Source organism: Mustela erminea, chromosome 12 (assembly GCF_009829155.1).
Source record: "Mustela erminea isolate mMusErm1 chromosome 12, mMusErm1.Pri, whole genome shotgun sequence".
Classification (NCBI taxonomy): Eukaryota; Metazoa; Chordata; class Mammalia; order Carnivora; family Mustelidae; genus Mustela; species Mustela erminea.
Genome location: NC_045625.1, coordinates 1,012,055 through 1,033,336, shown reverse-complemented (window position 1 = coordinate 1,033,336; position 21,282 = coordinate 1,012,055). Strand labels below are relative to the sequence as shown.

General features: G+C 64.5%; 1 protein-coding gene and 1 long non-coding RNA gene across 2 annotated transcripts; both read right to left on the bottom strand.

Annotated features, from left to right (window-relative positions):
- Window positions 1–5,877: 5,877 nt before the first annotated feature.
- On the bottom strand, window positions 5,878–9,997 carry LCN6 (lipocalin 6). Its single transcript, XM_032308433.1, has 6 exons — window positions 9,908–9,997; window positions 9,535–9,674; window positions 6,992–7,062; window positions 6,429–6,539; window positions 6,177–6,278; window positions 5,878–5,960 (listed from the first exon to the last, which is right to left on the bottom strand). The coding sequence occupies exons 1-6, from the start codon at window positions 9,995–9,997 to the stop codon at window positions 5,878–5,880; spliced, it is 597 nt and encodes a 198-aa protein (XP_032164324.1).
- Window positions 9,998–17,298: 7,301 nt separating this feature from the next.
- LOC116570328 lies at window positions 17,299–18,725 on the bottom strand. Its single transcript, XR_004277393.1, has 5 exons — window positions 18,654–18,725; window positions 18,190–18,291; window positions 18,070–18,095; window positions 17,856–17,881; window positions 17,299–17,397 (listed from the first exon to the last, which is right to left on the bottom strand). It is a non-coding gene; the product is annotated as an uncharacterized LOC116570328 (long non-coding RNA).
- Between the last annotated feature and the right edge of the window lie 2,557 nt (window positions 18,726–21,282).

The window sequence follows — 21,282 nt, the reverse complement described above, 5'->3', positions numbered from 1 at the left end:
AACCAGCCACATCCCGCCAAGGCCCAGACACCGGAGCGAGCTGCCGAGACCCCGCACCGCCCAGCCGCGCCGGCCTGCACCGGCTGGCCCCACGCTGACCCCAGACGCGAAAGATAAGTGCATCTGTGCGGCTCCCAGCGCCGAGATCCTGTGGGTGGTCGCTCCGTGGCCTTGGCTGACGGGGCCATCCCGCCGCACTCTCCTTGGGTGACCCCCACCGCGCCCGTCGACGCCGTCACCCACGACGTACTGGTGACCCCACGTGTCCAGCCCCCGCATCTCTGTCCTCTGAACTCCAGCCCCCCACAGGGCATCTGTGCAGCCCCCAGGCCTGCCCTGTGTTTCCTCTCTTGTGACGGAAACCCCCCCCACAGCCTGCACGTCCCCCCGCCGCGGCCTGCACGTCCCCCCCCACGGCCTGCACGTCCCCCCCCACGGCCTGCACGTCCCCCCCCCACGGCCTGCACGTCCCGCCCCCCCGCCCTTCCCTCTGCTCCCACTACCCCGGGGTTCTTCAAGCGCGGTTTCCTCTTCCACAGACGCCCACCCCACTCACTGCACTACTCTGTCCTTCAGCCCTCTTCCGAAAGTCCCTTCCTCTGAGAAGGCCTCCCTGACCGTCCTGCCCCCCCGGCACGAGTCAGACCTGCTGCCGTTTCGCACTGGTCTGTGGACACGTTTCTCCAAGTTGCGCTGGTGTGTGCGCCCGGCAGCCCTGCCATGAGCCTGTCTCGGTGGCCTCACCAGGTCCCCGAAGCTGCATTTGCCTATAGGCCTCCCCGGCCACCAGCACGTGCCTGACAAGTTCCAGGTGCTTAGAAATGGTGTGTGGAGGTGTGTCTGGGGGGCTCAGTGGGTTAAGCCTCTGCCTTCAGCTCAGGTCATGATCTCAGGGTCCTGGGATCGAGCCCCGCATCGGGCTCTCTGCTCAGTGGGGAGCCTGCTTCCCCCTCTCTCTCCGCCTGCCTCTCTGCCTGCTTGTGATCTCTGTCTGTCAAATAAATAAATAATATCTTAAAAAAGAAAGAAAGAAAGAAAGAAATGGCGTGTGGATAAGTGAACTTCCTGAGAAAGTGCGGCCGTCAGGGGCCCCGGGACCGCGGCGGACGCGCTGCGCAGAAGGAACACGGCAGGGATGACGCCGGACCAGCCCCGTCTATTTCCCAGCAGGTGAGGGGACAGCTTCGTTCCGCCGGGTAGTCGGGAGGCCATGAGCAGAGTAGGCCTGGCTGGGCCTCTCCCTACCCGGTCAGCACCTGCCTCCTACCCCCATCCCTCCATGATCCTAAAGGACCCCTCCTGGGCTACAGCCACGGCCCCAGCCGTCACCCCATCAGTGGCCCGAGGTCATCAAACGCGTCTCAGCACGTCTTGGCCCGCGCTCCCGGCGTCTGGGGGTTCCGCAGGCGGAGCCCCAAGGGAAGCAGCGAGGGGTCGGCCGGCTCTCAGGGCAGGATGGTGTGCACAGGCGTCTGCGGGCGGGAGAGGAGGCCTGAGTGGGCGCAGGTCCGCGGGAGCCCATCGGCCCACAGTGTTCTTTGGCCTTCCCAGCGCCCCCCTGTGCTGGCCTGGGGCACTGCAGGTGGCCGGGCCAGGCATCCCGGGTCCTCCAGCACGCAACCAGACGGCAGGCCCGGTGCCACCTGCTCAGGCCTGTGGGCGGGGCAGGCCTGGTGCTGCTGAGGGGCCGGTGACGGTGGGGGGGTGGGGGGTGCGGGGCTGAGGAGGTGAGGGGTGCGGGGTGGGGGGGACCCTACCCAGGGCGCACCTTCCCAGCCCGCTGCAGACCTTGGGAAAGACGGTCCTGTCCCCCTCCCTCTGTCCATGCCCTGCAAGTCAGCTTTACGGGACGGATAGGGGCCTGGCGTGGGGTTGACCCAGACAGAAGGACCGTGGCGCCTGTTACCGTCTTTCGGGAGGACAGTCACACCGTCGGCGACCTCCAAAATCTCACATATGTCTACAAATTTTCTCATGCTCGGGAAGCTGGACATGTTCTGTCTGCCTGTGGTTAGAAGCAGAATCAGCAGGCCAGTGTCCCCAGGTCCAGCCGTCTGGGGCGACACTCCAGCCCAGGGCCACCGCAGTGCCCGCCAAGCGGGCAGGACAGGTGCTGCCGAGGGAGTTGGCGGGGGGCCGGGGGGCCAGGCGTGCCCTCTGTTCCCTCCGTGCTCCAACGCAGGCAGGTGTCCCCAGCACGGCCTAGAAGCGGGAACCACAAAGGACCACGTGGGGAGCCCTCTCTGCTCACACAGCCCCTCCAGCCACACCCCTGCCCCTGGCCGCACCCCCCCAAGGAGACTCCACCGGACCCCCCCACTCTCTCTGATGGACGTCCCGTGGGCCTCGGTGCCCAGAGTGGGTTTGTGCCCCCTTTCCCCACCCCTCCCTGGACAGAAGCTCCTGGTCCCCCGTCCCTTCAGCCCCGGCCCTGCTCCCCGATCCTGCCCTCAGCCCGGGGAGGAGGGGGACTGCCTCCACACGGACGTCAGCCCCCCCCGCTGGCCTCCCACCTACCCTGGCATCCCCCACCCAGCCCTGCGACGGCCACACCAGAGCCCTGTTCACGTGGTGCCCCCACCCGGCCCCGCGCTGGGCCCGCCCACCTGGCCACTGGCTTGTTCTGTGGCCCAAGCCTGTGCTCCCACTTCCCGCGTCCTGCCAGCCCGCCGTGCGAGGGCCGTGACGGCGACGTGGACTGCGTGTCCGTGTCCCACATTCAGACACCAAAGCCCCAGAGCGAGGGGAGGAGGTGCCGGGGTTGGGGGGTGCTCACGCTGGGATCAGCACCCATGTAGGGAGAGGACGACGCCAGAGCCCCCCCAACACGTGACACGGGGAGAAGGCGGCCATCGGCAAACCAGGAAGGGGCGCCCCCCCAGAGCCCGCCAGGCTGGCCCGCTGAGCCGTGAGAATCAGCGTCCATCGTGGGCACCAGGGTCGTGGCGCTCTGCGGTGGAGCCCACGCTGAGGCAGGGCCTCCTCTGGGCTTGCCGCCCCCCCACCCCCACCTCACCTGCCCCGCACGCCCCCTCCCCAGGGGCGCCCGCCGGACTCACTGAAGAACAGCAGGGTCCTGGAGGTCCGGCCGGCCCGGCCCAGGCGCACGTAGACCACGCCGTAGCTGTAGTCGGTGGCCAGCACGCGGAAGCCCTCCACCCCCTTCACTGGACCGGGAGACAAGTGCGGGGACACGGGGTCACCCTGCCCAGCAGGGGCATCTGGAAAAGGCCAGGAGGGCCCCCCATACCCAACCACCGTCCAGGCCCAGGTTGCAGGCTCTTGCACGCTTGTGGGCTCTGGGACCGCGGCTTGCCCGACCCGCCGTGGGCCGCGGTCCTTCTCACCCACCCAGCCCTGGGACAGAGTCTCTGGCTCTGCGGCCCTGAGGCCGGGGACATGCCTCCCACCCAGGTCTTTCTCTCTGGGCCCCGGGCCACCGTACGCACAAGTATTCCTGAACATCGCCTTTTTCCTGTCTTTCCGCAGAATTAACGTGTGTGACCGGCACCCCTGTGACCTAGGGGGGCAAGGCGGGAGCCCTTTGTTGGCTCTGCGTTTCTGGGATTTTCCAGTCGGGACCAGGGCCAGTCCCACAGCTTAAGAGGAGCACCCCAAACACCCACGGTCTGCAGAACGTCCCCGCACACCTGGTGGCATCTCCCAAAAGCAGTCCTTGAATTTGAAGGGCAGGAGGGGGTTGGGGACCACAGAGACAGTCTGTTAGATTTCCAGATGGTCGTGGTTCTGGCTGGCCACCCCTCACCAGTTCCCTTTCCCCCATGGACCCGGAGATGCCCTGGGCTGTTTGTGGCCAGGGCTCTGGGAAGTGTGCCGGGCCCCCGCCTCGGTCTGCTCACCGGCCGAAGGCCAGGACCACCTCCAGCTGGCCTGTGGCGTGCACCTTCACCACGGACGCCCCCAGCTTCCTCCTGTCTCTGCCCGGCAAGAATCCGTGGCCCTCAGAGGCGATAGCCAGAATGTACCAGAACCCTGAAAACTGTGGAGCGCGTGCTGGGGAAGCTGCCTGTGCCAGGCTCCCAGCCGGGCCCCCAGGAACCCAGCAGGCCCTGACACTGGCCCGAGGCCCAGCCCGAGTCCCACACCTCCAGGCTGGCACAGCCTGTATGCCAGACCCCGGCTGCCCACCGGGGGCCCTGGTGGGCAGGTGCCAGGCTGGCCGGAGCCCCAAGGGCTGGGCCATGGGTGCCGTACGCTGAAACTCACCTCCTGGGCAAGGCCTCCCTTCCTTCCACCTTGGCCCTCGGTCCCATCCGCCGGACTTCCTGTCACAAACCCACGTTCCCGGGCAGCCAGTGTCCCTGTCCACCCCCACTAGAACCTTCCACCCACCCACCATCTCGTTATGCGGAACATGCTCTGCTCGTTCTGCCTCTGCCCTCTGGCATCTCCGGTGCCCTGAGGCTGCCCCTGCCTGGGCCCTTCCCTACCCCCTCCTGCAGGGTCGTGAGCTTCTCCAGAAAGGCCGGGGCCTGGAACTCCCGCCAGCCTCGGGGCACTGCCGGGTTTCAGGGAGTGATCGTCCCGCCACACACTGCATCCCTGGCCCCATTGGCCCGGCGGTCTGGCTTGGGCACGGCAGGCGCGTGCGGCTCACCCTGTTCCAGTTGAGGTTCTGGGACTGCCTGGGTCGCTGCTCCTGCGGCCGGGACCCCAGAGCCAGCACAAGCGCCAAGACCAGCCCAAGCGCCAGCCTCCAGGGTCCCATCTCACCCTCCTTCCTCAGGCACCACGGCTCTGGGCTTAAATCTCCCCGCCCACCGGACCCTGCCGCGGGCGTGCAGCCAACCAGGAGCCTTGAGCCTCCGGTGGGCCCGTGGGAGGGAGAAGGGCTCTGGGACCCAGACGGGCTGCCCGGGTGCTCGGCCTGGTAGGTCGGCCTGAATTCGGAGGCCATCGTGTTCCCACGGGAGGCCCTGGGCCTCGCACCCCAGCCTCCCCAGAGGAGAGGTGAACAGCCTGGAGGCATCCCTGTGAGTCACTGCCGAGGCTTACTTGCATGTGAGAAACAGGACCCCTGTGAGGACGGGGCTCAGACAGCGCCAGCAGGACCCCAGGGCTCTCTGTCCAGGCAGGTGCTGATGGACAGGGCTGCTGGACGTGTGTGCACCTGCCCAGCCCCGACCCCGCGGGCCCTGCCCCTCTCCGAGAGCAACGGCCAGCCCCCAGCCTCGCTTCCGCCGGAGGCCCATGCTCTGGCCACGATGTCAGGCACGGCCCCACCAGACCATGGGAGGACCGACAGCCTCTGGAATCCTGGCCCTGCCCTGGCCCCGGAGCCCCAGACCGGGAAAGCCTCGCTCTTGTGCCCTGGACGCCGTGGCACCCCAGTCGTGCAGCCTGGTGGCCCCCACGCCCACCCCCAGGATCTGCTCTAACTCGGATGGTCCTCCCACCAGCTGGGGATCCTGGTGACCTCTGCTTGAGGAGCCGCTGCCCCCAGCCCAGCCCCCACTCTGGAGCCAAGACCCGGGTCCGTGCATCCCTCCTCCAGAGCTGGCTCTGTGCTGCATGGTCCAGCCCTTGGCGAGCCCACCGCACCCAGCCTCTGCTCCTGCACCGACGGGAGCCCCAGCAGGGCAGTGCCCCGTCTGGTGCTTCTGTCCGCCCTCGGCACACAGGTGAGAGGCATCTGTAGGCGCTTGTGGAATCGCTTTATTTGGAGCTGCAGCCTGAGTCCTGGGGGCACGGCGCCGCATGCGGAGCTCCCAGGAGGCCAGCGCCCAGCCGGCCTCACACGACTCAGCAGGCACTGTCCCCCTGCAGGTTGCCGCAGTCACTGGAAACCAAGAAGACCCCTGGGGGACCCCAGACTCACTGTGAGGGGTGTCTGCCCCCATCCCAGTCCCCGGCCCCTCACAGCGGCGAGGCTCTGGCTGTAGGTCTGGGGTGATGCTCGGAGAGGCGGCTTACCCGGAAAGCCTTGTGCGCACAGGTGACTGCAGGGACAGGAAGACCTGGGAAGGCGGGCTCCCAGGACACACTGGGGCCGCCCTGCTCTGCCCACAACCTCGCCCAAGACGGGGCTGCCCCTGTCTGGGCCTGGCTTGGGCAGGAACAGGTGACCCCATGAAAAGCTCCCCACCCCAGTCCTGCCTAACTCCCTGAGGACCCCGAGACCAGACAGGGGCCTGCGGGCCGCGGGCGACACTCACGGTCCTGCTGCAACACGGCCCGCTGCTGGGACAGGAAGCCCAGACCCCTGCTCCATCTGGCAAAGCGACGCATGGCCTCCGGGCTGGCCAGGTCCGTCCGGCCTGCGGGGCAGGACAGGGGCCCTCACCACATGAGCCCTGTGCCCCAGCCATCCTTCCTGAGGAGGGGGGGTGCTGGGACGAGCCTCTGGGACTGTGGGGGCGCGCGTGGCTGTGGGCGTGGTAGCCCCGGCCCTGGTCTCCGGCACTTACTGTACAGCTCCAAGGTGCTGAAGGCCTCGTCCTTGAGCTCCAGCCGCGTGAACACAATGGCGTAGTCCCTGAAGTCGGTGCCTAGCACCCGGTAGTCCGACACGCCCAGGGCTGGAAAACACGTGCCCCCCCGGGGACATCAGACTGCACGAGAGGCCGCCCGGAAAGCCGAGAGCTCCCCAGCATTGTCTCCTGGTCCCGGAGCCAGCACACAGAGGGTCTCCGGGACGGGTAGCTGGCGAGTACCTGTCCCAGCTCATGCGGATCCTGTCCCCTCGGGGGCACCACCACAGAGGGAGGCCCGGGGTCCCCGTGGGGGCGTGCCAGGTATAGCCCTCTGTCCTCAAGATTGGGGTAAAACCTCTGACAAAATGAGTCCTCTCGCTTCCTGGTGGAAGTCTTGGGGACGGACCGGACCAGTCCCCTCCCCATGGCACTGGGCGGGCGGCAGGGGACCCCAGCCTGGGCCGCAGGCAGTGGAACCCCCTGGGGAGGGCCCAGGAGCCAAGCGCCCCCTCCCCCGACCCGTGCCCCCCATGAGACAGCAGAGGCCGTCGCCTTACAGGGGTTCTCAAACGCCCATCCGGGCTTCTGCCTCCGCAGCTCTACCACGTTCACGTCGCAGCTCTCCAGCCTGGAAGAGACACCGTCCGTCCTCGGCTGCGGGTCGGGACTCCGGACCAAGACGGACGAGGACTCTACCTCCTGGATCTGGCCAGTCACCAGCGTGCCGCACAGGGGGTCCTGGCGGCCGCGGCCCCCGCTGCCCGGAAACCTCGTGCTCCAGCGGCTCCCACCCGGCCTGGGAAGGAGCTGGGGTGAGAGCCAAGTGCAAGCCGGCTTCCTTGCATAGCCCCAGCGCCCCGTACTGGGGCCGCGCGGCGGCGCGGTGGGAGCCTCAGACCAGCACAGCGTCGGCTGCAGTTTCGGGTGAAGACAGTCAGCGTCCAGAGGGGCCGACGCGCCCTGAGCGGTCAGTCCGTGAACTGAACAAAGCCGGCAGGGACGCCGCGGGGTCTGCCCAGGAGGAGCTCGCGGCTGGGACCTTCTGGAAGGAGGAAGAGCCGGCAAGAGCCGTGCGGGAGAGGACGCGGCGGAGCGCGGGGCTGCAGCCGGGCACACACGGGGTCTGCACAGTCACCAGACCGAGCGAAGGAACGAGCAGCCAGTCCGAAAGCCGGGGCGCCGGGGGGCGCCGACCGTCCAGTGTCCGGCTCCTGGTTTCGGCTCCGGTTGTGAGGTGGCGCTCGAGCGCCCAGCACGGCCGGCGAGGTTTGCCCCCACGCCCGGCGCGTGATCGCTCACTCTCTCTAGAATAAACACACGCATCTTTTTTGTTCAAGTCCGAAAATAAAGCAAAATGGGAGCGTGGGAGTTTGACACGTGACAAAGTCAGCCTGAGTCAGGGGACGGCGCAGCTCAGTAAACGACGTTAGAAACCGGGCAGTCGTCTGGAGAAAAACAAAGTGTTCCGCCTTGTTTCCCAGGGTCAAACCCCAAATGCAGCAAAGGGGCCCGAAGCGCCAGGGGCTTGGAGCAGTTTCCTAGATGACCGTGCTGCAGGAGAAAGCTGGCGCGTGTCCACGCAAAATCGGAAAGAAACCCTTCCTGCAGGTAAAAAAAGAAAAAATGCTCCTCGACGTTATAAGAAAATGACAGACTGGAAAATATATTTGCAACGGTTTCTGTCGCAGACAAGCATCTAACGTCATCATACATTATTCCTACGAACCGGGAAAAACACAGCTCAGAGAAAACCACGCCGGACACGGGAGCAGGCGGCGCGCCAGGCCGGCAGCGTGGAGGGCGCCCAGCTGCGCGCGGGCTCTGCCGTCGTCACTGGGGCACGTAAGAGCTGCCGGGGTCATCTGGGGCCCATCCGACGACGGAGAATGACGGGGGACCAAGAGCTGGGGAACACGTGTGACCCGGAGCCTGGCAGCTCCCAGGGACTGACCCTTCAGGGGACCCCTCAGAGACAAAGGCCCCCAGGCCCCCTCCCTAGAGGGTGTTTCCAAGTACAGACGGTCGGAGAGCGTGGTCTGTCCACCAGCAGAAGGCCTGTGGGGGGCCACCCCGCAAAAATGTGGAGTGGAGTCCCGGTCCGTGTGGGGGACGGTCACCGTCCGGCCAGCGAGGCCCCTGCAGGGCACACGCAGAAGAACCCAGGGAAAGGCTCAAAAGGGAGACTCGAACACCCATGCTCGCGGCAGCACCGTTGACAGAACCAAACGGTGGAAGCAGCCACGAGGCCCGTCCACACGACGGAACATGACTCAGCCTGAAAGAGGCAGGAATCCCGACACCGGCCACACCGCGGATGGGCAAGGAGGCCGTGGTCCCCGGCGAGGTCCGCCCGGCTCAGAGGGACCGACCCCGAAGGAGCGACTCCCAGGAGGCCCCGGAGGAGTCACGGCAGACACCCGGCAGGGCAGGGACGGTGTTCCGTGGGACGGAGTGGAGTGGCCTGGCGGCCCAGCAGCGTGAGCGTGCTCCGCGCCGCCGCGCCGCGCTTACAGGGGTGAAGGCGGCGGTCTCGGCGCGGTGTTCATCTGGCTGCAGCTTTTAGACATTTCAGAAAGACCAAAGAGAACAAAACCTGAAATGCTTTAAAAGAGAGCAAAGCCTCTGTGCGCTGGTAGGGACAACCCCCAGCACGTGTGGGCAAATGACACACGTGTGCGGCCGTGCGCCTGCCCACGCCTCGCAGACACAGGCTACCCGCCGGGAAGAGACGGGCTGGCCGGGCAGCGGGGAGCACCCCCACGGTACGCCCTGTGGACCCTGACTTTGGAGCCGTGCACATGTATTTCCTGTCCGAGGGCCAACGGGTGAAACGGAATGACTCAGCCGGACAAAGAGGCCTGCGCCCTCCTTTAAGCCCTGATGCGACTGTGAGTCGCAGGCGCCGGCTCGGCACAACCCGCCTTTCCTAATCAGGGTCTGGCCTGGGGCCCCCAGGCCCTCCGTCTCCTGCAGGCAGACGTGGGAACGAGGGGTGGCCGCAGTCCCTGGAGAGCCCACGTGCGGCAGCAGCTTGTGCGTCGCGGAGGCCCCCCCAGCCCGGTCTGAGCCCCACCCAGACGCGGGGGCCCAGCCTGCTCACCGGTGCCTGGAGGACAGCATTCTCAGGTGGTTTTCTGAGGTCAGGGTCACCACGACGCCCTCGATGTTCTTCGTGGCTTTCTCCAGTGCAAAGCCCTTCTCGCCTGAGGCCACGGCAAGAACATACCAGGGCCCCAGCAGCTGGTCGGGGAGGAGCACGTGAGGGGCCTGACCCTCCAGCCCTTGGAGGCTTCCTCCCTCTACCTGGGAACCCAGGGCCCCGACCTCAGGCTAGCCCATCCCCCCATAGCTGGTGCCAGTCTGGGCTGCCACTGGGAGGGTAGCCCCAAGGCTGTGTGGCCCCACAGGAGGGGCCTGGGCCCCAGGACAGACGGGCCTCCAGGCCTGTGCCATCCCAACAGGGTGGCTGTTACCTGCTGGGGGTCCAGCCTCCCCAGCCACACTGCCTGGGTTCTGGGCACGGAGACCAAAGCCAGGAGAGCAGTCAGCAGGACAGCCAGCATCGTCCCTGAGATCCGCCCACCAGCACACATGCCTCGGGGCCAGGGGCTTGCTGTCCATCCAGCCGCTGAAAACCCATTTATGTGTCTCCGAATGGGTCACTGTGGGCGGCCTGCTAACCACAGGACACCGGCCCAGCCGCTCTTCTTCCGAGGCAGGGAAATCACCCAAGGGTGGGGGCATTATTATTCTGCGGTGGCCTCTGCGCCCTGCCCAGGTGAGCTAGAGGGTGGGGAGTGGGCCCCCGGGGAATGGGTGCCAAGCGCACACCAAGCATCTTTGTCAACGTGGCCGTGCCGGTTCCTGCTCCCTTCCGTCGGAAGCTTCCGGAACAAGCACCCTAATCCCGGGTGCTCTAACGACCTCCTCTCCTCCCGGAGATCCAACCCTCTCCCATGCTCGGTCTGCGAAGGCCAGAGACCCTGGTCATTAATCCTGGCTGCAGGTCAAGGCCAAGAACAAGGGGAGGCACAACTAGTTCTCCAGGAGATGCAGACTGAATCTTTTCTTTCAATCATCAAAAATTTAAAAAAAAAAAAAAAATCTAAAACTTAAAACAACAACAACAAAAACAACCCCTCCTGGTTCACCCATTATTCTTGCTCTGGTGGCCTGGCCTCCTGCCCCCACCCACAGTCAACACCCCATCCAGAACGTCCTGTTCCTTCTGCCCCTCCAGTCCACCCGTCTGAACTTGTCCACTCTCTGGCCAGCCTTGGCCCTGCTGCCTCCCACCTCGTGCTCCCTGACCCTGGCCAGACCCGTCAGGAGCTGCATGTGCCCCAGGGTCCCACGGGAGCTCTGTGTGGGCCTGGCTTCTCGGCCCCTATCATCTGAGCCCCTACCTGGGTGCAGGGGACAGAGGGCTTAGTAGGATCTCTCTGAGCCCCTGGAACCCAGGGGGAGGTGGCTAGGAAGACCCTTCACTGGGAGGCTGGAGGAAGTGGTGGAAAGTGCAGACCGTATTGCCGGGCCCTCTGCCCGTTGGCTTCCGGGGTCCATCAACACAAACACAGGGAGGGTTTGGAGGGTGGCGGAAAGATAAAGCTTTTGTCTTGTCAGGCCTTTCCAAGGACGTGCCTCTGTGAAGCGGCCGCTCCAGCCCCCTCCTGGGAGGAGAGGTTGCCAGGGAGCAAACCAGCCCTTGCGTAAATTTGCAGCTAAACTTTCCACCGCACCAGGGTCTGGGGGTCTCAGACCTTGAACATGGATTAGGGTGTCCTGTGACCACCAGCTTCCCTGATGCCTGGCGGAAGAAGATGAAATACAAGGACAAAACTGTCCCCTACGCTTCAAACCAGTCCTGTTCACCATGTGTTTTCAAGTGCACTTTCCTGACACGACGTTTGAGGAGACCAAGATGGAAGAAGAGAAACGCTGCAAAGAAAGAGACAATAGAAGCAGACCCCCCAATGCTCCCGGCCTCGAAAGAGATAATAGAAGCAGACCCCCCAATGCTCCCGGCCTCGAAAGAGACAATAGAAGCAGACCCCCCAATGCTCCCGGCCTCGAAAGAGACAATAGAAGCAGACCCCCCAATGCTCCCAGCCTCGAAAGAGATAATAGAAGCAGACCCCCCAATGCTCCCAGCCTCGAAAGAGACAATAGAAGCAGACCCCCCAATGCTCCCAGCCTCGAAGTTACAAGGCCAGCTCTCGCATTCCGCCTGGGCTGACATCACAAAAACACACACATGGGGTGGCTTGCGAACAACAGATGCTTAGTTCTCAATTCTGGGGGCTGAACGTTCCAGTCGGGGTGCCAGCAGGGTCGGGGAGGGCCTCTGGTGGGTCACAGACCTCTCAGTGTCCTCATGGCGGAAGGGGTAGCAGCGTTCTGTGGGGTCTCTTTCATCAGGGCACTGATTGCATTCATGAGGGCTCCACACTCATGACCTCGCCACCCTCCGAAGGCCCGCTGCCCCACAGCACCATACTGGGGGCTAGGACGTCGGCACGGATGTTGGGGGGAGACACACACATCAGGACCACACAGATTGTGAAAACAGCTATGATCACCTTGCTTAACAAGATGAGAGCCATATTTGAAATTATATTGTATTTTCATAATTCTCATCATACAGCTGGAAATCATAAAAAATGGTCTACACAAATGACACCTATGTAACCCAAAATAATCTTACAGATTGTGGATTTGGGGAGAAAACATATACAGCAGGCTCTTGTGAACCAAAATGAACAGGGTGTACTACAAAAGAGACATCTTAAATCCTGGGAAAAAATAGAGTTTTATAAATACGTGCTGTCAAGACAACCGGAAACCCAAAGGGAAGGAGATTAAAATGGAGCACAGTCTCCTCGTGCATGGGAGTAAGCGCCAAACGGATCAGAGACCCAAAGGCTAAACGTGGAAATGCAACCGTGAGAGTAATGAGAGAAATCACCGGTGAGTTCCTCTACGATGTGGATGTAGGGAAAGGCTTTCTGGTTGTGTCGGAGTTCAGTCCTGAAGGTGGAATCACTAGGAAGCCTATGTCTTCACAAGGAACGGTTTTGTGGCAGGAGTTTGAGCTCATGTCAGCACTGAGGGAGCTCATTCTGCAGGCCCTGTAAGGCTCTTGCCTTCTAGGAATTCTGGGAAATATCACGGAACCCAGGCAGATCAACCCCTACAAACCCATGAGCCGCACTAAGTGTGCATCAAAATCCAGATTTAATGAAAGGAAGTACTGGAAAATCACTTGACTCTATTTTTAAGCTTCTTTTTTATATCAAAGCCCTAAACAAAGTCAAAAGAAGAATGACAAGGCTGGAGAAAATATTTCCAACACGTGTCACATGTGAGGGCTAATAGCCATACTCTAGAAGAAACTTAAAAATTAACGAAAAAAGGACTGGGGCTCCTGGGTGGCTCCGTGGGCTAAAGCCTCTGCCTTCGGCTCAGGTCACGATCCCAGGGTCCTGGGATCGAGCATGCATCGGGCTCTCTGCTCGGCGGGGAGCCTGCTTCCCCCTCTCTCTGCCTGTCTCTCTGCCTGCTTGTGATCTCTGTCTGTCAAATAAATAAATAAAATCTTAAAAAAAAAAAGAAGAAAGAAAAAAGGACTGAAAACCCATCAGAAAAATGGACAAATGACATCACCAGATAATTCACATGAAAAACTTAACATGACCCCCAAACATACGAAGACATGCTCGTTACGAATCGCCTTCCCCGCTCCCCACCAATTTCTAGGCTGGAGTCCTGAGCCCAGAGACTCCGCATACGACTGGTGGGACGCGGACACTTCAAAGGGGCAATTAAGTCAAAATGAGGCCATTCAGATTAAACACACCTGCGGTCCTTATCCGAAGAGACGGAGGTACACACACACAGGGGCGACCGCGCGAGCACCGCGGGAGCAGACGGCCACCTACACGCCGCGGAGAGAGGCCTTGGGAGGTCCCCGCGTGCGCCTGGCCTCAGCCTCCAGATCCGGGAGAGCCTGTGCCGCTGGCCCTGGTGAATGGACACCAGGCGCGTTTTCATTCAGTAAGAGAAATGCAAACTGAAACAACTCGGAGATGCTGCTCCTCGCCTGTCATACGGCCAAAACCCGCAGAGCTCCGCCGCGCCCGCACGCGCCCAGGCACGGCTCGGCCGGCGGCCCACGGTGCCGTCATCGTCGAGGGGAGTGTGCAACATCGTAAACCTTAGCTGCGTGCCCGTTTATCTTTTGTTCTAGAAACCCCCTCCCAGGAACCTACCGTGAGGAAGCGCCCGGGACGGCGGGCGCGACGGGCCACCCAGGGCCGGGCCGGGAGGGCGCCGTCTGTGCTGCCGCTGCCGGCAATCGGCTCGGGGCCACACCCGGGAGCCCGGCCGAACGGCAGATGCTCCACAACAGGCCCCACGGGGCTGTGGAACAGAACCCGGAGGTCTCTGTCGACCAGCGTGCAGGGACAGGACACCCAGCTGTACCGTAAAGTGGAAAACGGCAGGTGCCGGAGGGCAGGTGACGCGCACAGCCTTCTAGGGGACACTGAAAGGGCGATGAGGAACCACGTCCGTGTCTGCTTATTCCTGCAAGAAGAGACACAGAAGGACAGATGGACAGAGCTTAGGCACGCCCGGGGGTGGGCTGGGCGGACGTTAAACCCCTCCCACTGCACACCTGCTTTTTTTTTTTTACAGATTTATTTATTTATTTTACAAGGAGAGCGAGCGAGCAGGGGGAGGGGCAGAGGCGCCAGGAGAGGGACTCTCCCGCAGGCTCCCCGCGGGGCGTGGAGGAGCCCCAGGGACGCGGGGCTCGATCCCACCACCCTGAGAGCGCGACCTGAGCTGAGATCAGGACTCGGACGCTTCACCACCTGCGCCGGCCCCGAGCAGACCTTCTTTGTGAAGTTGTGCCTTTGGGATCACATTCATCTACGGCCCTCGAGGGTGCATGAGTGGGATCCCACCGCGTGACGAGTCATGACGTCACCCCGGGAAGGAGAGCCGCAGAGTCAGCCCTGAGAAACTTCGGACGGAGTGTAGTGTCTAGAAGTTCTCGGGCTGAACAGTAAAGGAGCGATAAACGAATCTGAGTCGCAGCCTGCCCGAGGCTGGCTCTCCGCCGGGGTGACTCCTTCTCGTGTGCTCGGGGCGGGTCAGAGGACAATGCTTGTCCCAGGGTTGGGAAGGCAGGTGGAAAGGGGCGCTCGCTCTGCTGAGAAGGCTTCGACCCCCCGCCCCCCGCCCCGGGCAGACGCAGAGCCTAGCGTTCCCGCAGCCCAGACCTTGGTTCCTCGGTACCGTTCTCTGCAAAAGGGAATAGGCTCCTTGGAGAGGTGATTCCAAGGTTGAGTCACAGGAAGCATAAGAGGAACTTGGGGTGATTCTGGTCCCAGACAGGAAACACGTGCTTGAGGAATCAGGGGAGCGTGTCAGAAAGACCGGGGCCATCCTAAACGAGTGACCCTGGACAAGTCCGCACAGGTTTGCTCGCCAAGACTGAAGACTATGGTAGGCGCTGAGCCCTGCAGGGACGCGCCGGCCCGAGCCTGTGCTGACGGACGGGACACACGTGGGGAGAAGCGCAGGCTCGAGGCCCCGGGAGGGCGCTGACCGGTCCCGCTGAGCCCCGCTCTCCCGGCCCTCCTGAGCGCCCCTCGGGCCTGCATGGGCATCGCCTGCGAGGTCCCTCGGCCTGGGGCCACACCAGCCCCTCCTTCTCGTACTGCCCGTAGGTAGTGATACACTCTCTGCACTTTGATCTGCATAAATAGCTTCATTTCCTGCAATTCCCCGTCGACTGGAGATGACCTCCACGCCTGTCCTTGTCCCCAGCTCCGTTGGTGTCTGCAAACCGGGGAAGCCACGGATGGCCACGTCCCTGGGCGTGGTGCCCCCCATCCTGCGCCAGCCTCCCCGAGCCGCAGGGCTGTGATTCTTTGAGCATACTTTGGCCTCCATTTCTTCAAATATTTTTCCGCCCCATTTTCTCTGCTTTCTCTTGCGGGATGAGTCTACACACCCAGCCTTGCTGCACGACCCCTCAGGCCAGTCTCTCTCCACTCTGCTTCTGGGTGCCAACAGTCTGTGTTGGTTTGTCTGGGTTCCTGGCCCTCCGCAGTCCGCTGAGCCTGTCCAGGAAAGCCCCGGCCCGGTGACCCCGAGCACTGCCTGTGTTCCGGCCTGGCTCTCCGCGTGGTCGCCAGCCCGCCGCCCAGGGGCCCTATCTGTTCCCATGTTCGCTCTCCCCGAGCAAACACTGTCGAAGTCTGCCTTCTCCTAGTGCGCCAGCTCCTGGAGCCTGACTCCCTTTGGGCCTTGAACTTAGACGGCCGGTGTGTTTGAACCCGCCCGCGGGCTGGCCGGGACCTCCTGGCAGTCTCCCACGCGGTCTTGTTTCCTCGCGTGTGCAGAGGCCTGTGTACTCACGGTGACTTCCCCAGGCTCTGGCTGCCCCTGTCGCCCTCTGAAAGCTGTTGGCTTTTGTTGGGGATGAAATTGCGTCCCCAGAAACGCCACTCTTGAAGCCGCAGTCGCCGCGGCAGCTGTGTCTGGAGCTGGGGCCTCTCGGGCAATGACGGGGTGCAGGGAGGTCATGCAGGTGGGACCCCATCTCCTGGGACTGGTGCTCGTCCAAGTGGTGGGGAGCCCGGTGCGCGGAGCGGAGGCCACATGTGGGCCCCAAGGGAGGCGCACCGGCTCCGGGCCAGGAAGCCGGGTCTCATCAGAGACCAACCCCATCAGCACCCTGACCTCGGGTGTCCAGCTTCTAGATGTCTGGGAAGTAAACCCTGATGTCCGGGGGCCCCACCCGGCCCACGGCGCTGTCATGCCCGGCCAAGCCGATGAGGCTGACTGTCGCCTCTCCGGCAGCTCACTGTGCACTCACTGCAAGCTTGGGCCGGACAGATCCGTGGAAAGTGCAGATCGTCCCCAAGCTGTCGGACGTCGCTCCTGTGGGTCTTCGGGGCTCAGGATTCGGTCTGGCAAGGCCCAGACAGGTCCTACCCTGGGGGCAGGCTTCATGCTGGGCCGCCAGAGTATCACTGGGGTCTCTCTCTTCTGGGGCAGCACTGCTGGGCCTCAAGGACCGCTCACCCCCGAGGCCGCTGCTCCCCAGAAGCTTGGACTGTCCTGGGCTGTGCTCAGACCGTGGGGCTGACACCTGTCCCACTTTTCCTTCCCCGACCAGGCCGCCGTGTCTGCCGTCCGGTCTCAGACGCAGCTAACGGAAGAAAACGCAGGCCATGGGGTGACAGGGCATGACGGAAAAGGCTGGCCCAGCCACGCACAGCGGGGCGCACGGAAGCCATCAGGGGACAGAAGCACAGGCAGGACTGAAGGGCCTTGGCCACCGTGCCCGCGGGGATTAACTTTAGGGCAGTGGGGAGCCGCGCAAGAATGCGCCTGGAAACGCAGCAGCACATCGGACCTGCAGTCCTGCTCTGCTGGGCCGCTCGGCTCTCCGGGGGCAGGACGGCAGCCTGGGACGGACCGTGGGGCCCACACGCCAGGAAGCCTGGCCCGCGGGCTCTGAGCCGGGCAGGGCTGGGCATGACCGCCGGCGGGAGGGAGACGGCCCGTCCTCCTGCACCGAGCGGTGTGGTCCCCGGGCTCCCCGGGAAAGAACCAGGGAACGCACCAGAAGCCAGCCCGGCCAGTGGCCTCCCCCAGCTCAGCCCTCCCGGGACGAAGACCCAGCCGGGGGCGATATGGACGGCTCCCGTTCCCAGAGGTGCTCACGGCGCCCACAGACCGCCAGACAGCTGGGTTTGCTGCCACTTCCCGGCAGCCCCGCCCATCCCCCCACAGCCCTGCTCCCCCAAGAAAGACGCTTGGGGCAGCGGGTTCGGCAGTGCGCTTTATTCAGAGCAAGGGCCAGCAGCCCCCCGGGGCCAGGACAGGCCAGAGGGACGGGGCTCGGAGCATCCCGGCCTGGCCCAGGGCTCCTCTAGATCAGCTCCTGAGACACAGAAGGGCAGGGCCTCAGGGCGCGGCCTGGCCTCCAAATGCCTCTCGGGGCAGTGGTTAGGGCTGGGGGGTGGGGAGGCCCGTGTCCTAGCTGCATGACCGCGAGCCAAAGCCGCCCTGGGCCTCAGTTTCTCTACCTGCAAAGGCAGGGTCACCGTCCCCGAGACAGAGGGCATTGGGGGCCTGGCACCGGGTGGGACACGGGGAACCCGAGATGGTGCCCACAGGGCCTGTGTCCCCCCACTCACCCCCCCCCCGGCCGGGACGAGGGCCCGGCCTCCTCCCCTCCCTCTCCCAGCCCTGCCCGCGAGCCCCCAGCCTCACGGGTCCCTCTCTGGCAGCCCGGCGTCCCTATCCTGGAGGCCCAGGATCGACAGTGATTTGGGGCCCCTGTCGGGGTGGGAGACTCAGCTTGGCGGGGGGCCCAGCGCAGCCCGGGGCGAGGCTCACCTCCTTCAGGAGCTCGGCGCATCTCCCTAAGGGACGGGGCGGCGTGAGGTGCGGCCGGACGGGCCCCTCGGACCCCCACCCGCCGCCCAGTCCCTGTGGCAGAGGGCAAGCTGGCCCAGAGAGGCCACGGACCCACGTGCAATGGGGAGGGGGCCGGACGGAGACCCCAGCACGGCCGGCCGGCCCCGGCTAAGAACAAGGAGGAGGAGCTCACCCTGTGCAGCAAACTCACGCAGGCCGCTGCGGACAAAGACAAAGGTGGTCTGAGAAGCCAGGGCGCCACGGGACCGCTGGAGAGATGGGGAGCCCTGACCCAGAGGCCCGGGACACTCACTGTCCCACGTGAGAAGGTGTACGTCCTTTTCCGAGAGCCCGGACTCCCTGGCCACCTCATAGAACCTCTTCATGATGTCCTCCTTGATTTCCAGGGTGCGGCCTGTGGGGGGGCAGCAGACAGGCTGGGAGAGCCACAGATGTCCCGCCCCGTCCCACCCCTCCCTGCCCAGGCCCATCCTGTCCACTCCCCTGCCGGGTCCTGTCCCCGTCCCTTCCTGGCCCTGACCCCCCTGCCCAGTCCCGCCCTCCCCCCCGACCCATCCTCCTCCACCGTCCCATCCCCCTCCCCCCGTCCCACCGCCCCCCCGTCCCCTTCCATCCCCCGCGGCCCGTCCTGTCGCCTTCTGCCTTGTCTACCTCTCTGCTGACCCCCTCCCGAGCTGGGACCCCCCCAGGGGGCTGGAGCACAGCTGGTGAGGCAGACCCACACCCCACCCCCGTCCGGTCCTGGCCGGGGCTTACTGTAAAGCTTCAGGGCCCTCTGGGCCGCTCCTTCTTTGTGGAAGGTGACGTCCATGATGGCGTAGGTCTTGTAGTCTGTGGCCAGCACCACAACGTCTTTGGCTCCTGGGAGACAGATGGGGCAGAGGTCCCAGGCTCCACCCTCGCTGCCCCCTCAGCCCCTACCCCCGCGCGCACGCCCACTTCACACGTGCCCACACGCGCCCACGTGGGCGCAGGGCGCTGGAGTCCCCACAGGGCCTCCCTGAGGACAGTGGACGGGGCATCTGCTGATGAGGACGGGAAGACGCCCGATCAGACGTGATGTGAGCGTCTCAGACAGGAGCCTGAGGACCCCCCAGAGCTTCAGGCGGCCAAGGGCAGTGTCGGGGGCTCCTGGGCGGAGCGGACCCTGAGCCACGAGCCCGAGGGCTCTGGCCAGGGATACCGGAGCAGCCCATGGGGCCTAGCCCCCCTGAGGACAGAGAGTCCTCTCGCCCCACCAGACCGTGTCTCGGTGCCCAGCGTGGGCTGAGCGGGAGCCACGCCAGGAAGCCTCCCCCACCCCCACCCCCGATCCTGCCCATCCGCTGGGGGACCCGGACCTGCTGGGCAGCACGTGGCCTCAGGCCAAGCGGAACACCTGGGGAGGTAAGGGCCCTAGTGCTCGGGGCGGCACCCCTTACCGGTCTTCTTAGGGATCTTGAACTTCCCAGGGACGTCACCCTTCAGGGCCGGGCTCTTCTCCATCACACAGCGGCCCTCCCTGGGAAGAGCAGACGCCTGCCAGCCCGGCTGCCCTGGCCCCAAGCACGGCCGCCGTCCTGGACACGGGCAGCCCCCAGACGGCAAGACACCCTACGGTGGCCAGGCGGAAAGACCCCCCAGTCCCCGGGGGCCCCCGAAGTTGGGACGCCACCCCTTGCCACACACGTCCAGACGTGAGCGGGTCTGTTGCCGGCCGGGCCCGGAGGGTGGCCCCTGGCAGGGGTGGGCTCCGGGCAGTGGGACTGGAGGCCGAGCCCCACCCGGCACGGCTCCCGAAATCAAGGGTCACCCAAGGAACTGCCCCAGGAGAGGGGTCCCCAGCACCCCTGCTCTGAGGACCCTCCTGGGAAAAGGGTTTTGCCCCAGCTTCTTTCTGCCCTAAACCCATCTCCGTCCTGGCAGGGCGACGGTGTGGCCCGTGGGCAGGAGGGCTGGCCCTTCTTTCTAGCGCCCCACTCACTCTTCATAGGCGGCGATCAGGGCCAGCTGGCTGTCCTCCAGCCCCACCACCACGGCCCCCACCTTAGTCTCCTTCCGCAGTGAGCTCTGGGTCTCCAGCTTCGCAGCAAAGGCGATCTCGTACCAGAGGCCTAAAAACTAGGGTCACAGGGAGCTGGAGGGACCCAATGGGGCAATGGTCTGGAAAATGCTGGGGGTACCCCACCCTGCAGACCTTGCAGGGGCTCCAGACAGAGTGGGTCCCGAAGGGACCGCCAGCATGTTTGGGGTGGCCCACCCCCCACGGCTGGTGCCCGGAGACCCACTACCTTGGCAAAGTCAAAGTCTCTCAGCACCGGGTCCTGTGTGCCTGCGGCCAGCGCCATGGACAGCCCCAGCAGGGCCGTGAGCACTCTGCCCTTCATGTCTGGGCGGGTGGGCACTGGGGACCGGCTCCCCAAAGCCACAGGAGCTACAGCCTCAGAGCCAGTCCCTGGGCTTATATGTCTCTCCGTGGGCGCTGGGGAGGGGCCCAGGCTGGCCTCACTGAGTAGGTGAGGCAGCGTGTGGCAGACCAGCTGGCGGCCACCCAGCCAGGAGACAGGCCAGCCAGAGGGAGAAGCACCCAGTGGGTGCCCAGCGTCAGTTCGTGTCCATTTGTCTGCTCAGCTACCGTAGCAGCTGGGCCGCAGGCCCCCGGGAGGAAAGCCGCCCTGGGCTCTCAGAATGCATGTCCCCGTGGCTGGAGGGCAGTGCCTGGCCTCCAGGATGAAGAGACAGGACAGGAAGGACGTGACACCAGGACTTAGCCACCCCCTGGAAAGCACTTTGGGAATACGTGCTGGGCGAGGCCTGCAGGCAGGGCCTGATCAGGGCGACGGGGCCAGACGGCCGCCTAGAATCCCCTCAGCTTTCTCCTTGGGTGGTGGTACTTCCTGTGGGGCCTGGTGTCTTTCCTCAGGGCCCTAGCCATGCCCCAGGCGTGAGAACAGGCACTCAAGGGCCCGCCAGCCGGGCCTGGACGGAGGGCATGGAGGCCCACGCGGCACTGACGGAGAGCGGCCGGGCACAGCCCAGGGCTGTGAGCTGCCCAGAAGGGCTGGGACGTCCAGACCCGGCGGCCCCTGCTGGCTGCCCGCCAAGGCCTTTGAAGACGCCACAGCCATCAGCAAACTGCCGGGAGCGGCGTCCTGCAGACTCAGGAGCCGAGGGCGGCCCCGTCACCCGGCTTTCTCTCTTCACCCAAACCTTTGCACCCCCGCCCCCAGCGGGGACAGTCCCCATCTTACAGGTGAAGAGCTGAGGGCAGAGGGTGTGAGGCTCCTCCTGAGCTGACCCGGCAGGCGGGTGTCGTTGCCCTGAACCCCACACCGCCCCCCAAGGGCTATTCCCTGTCCTCACCCTGCAGTCACGGGACGGGGGAGGTGGGGGCTTCCCACCACAT

Excerpts from the sequence above, each read along its gene's own strand:
- LCN6 (XM_032308433.1), bottom strand. The coding sequence starts at position 9,997 with ATGCTGGCTGTCCTGCTGACTGCTCTCCTGGCTTTGGTCTCCGTGCCC. Across the intron at positions 7,063-9,534 it reads ATGCTGTCCTCCAGGCACCG|GCTGGAGAGCTGCGACGTGA; the intron begins GTGAGCAGGCTG and ends TGTCTCTTCCAG. Across the intron at positions 5,961-6,176 it reads GGCCGTGTTGCAGCAGGACC|TCACCTGTGCGCACAAGGCT; the intron begins GTGAGTGTCGCC and ends CTGTCCCTGCAG.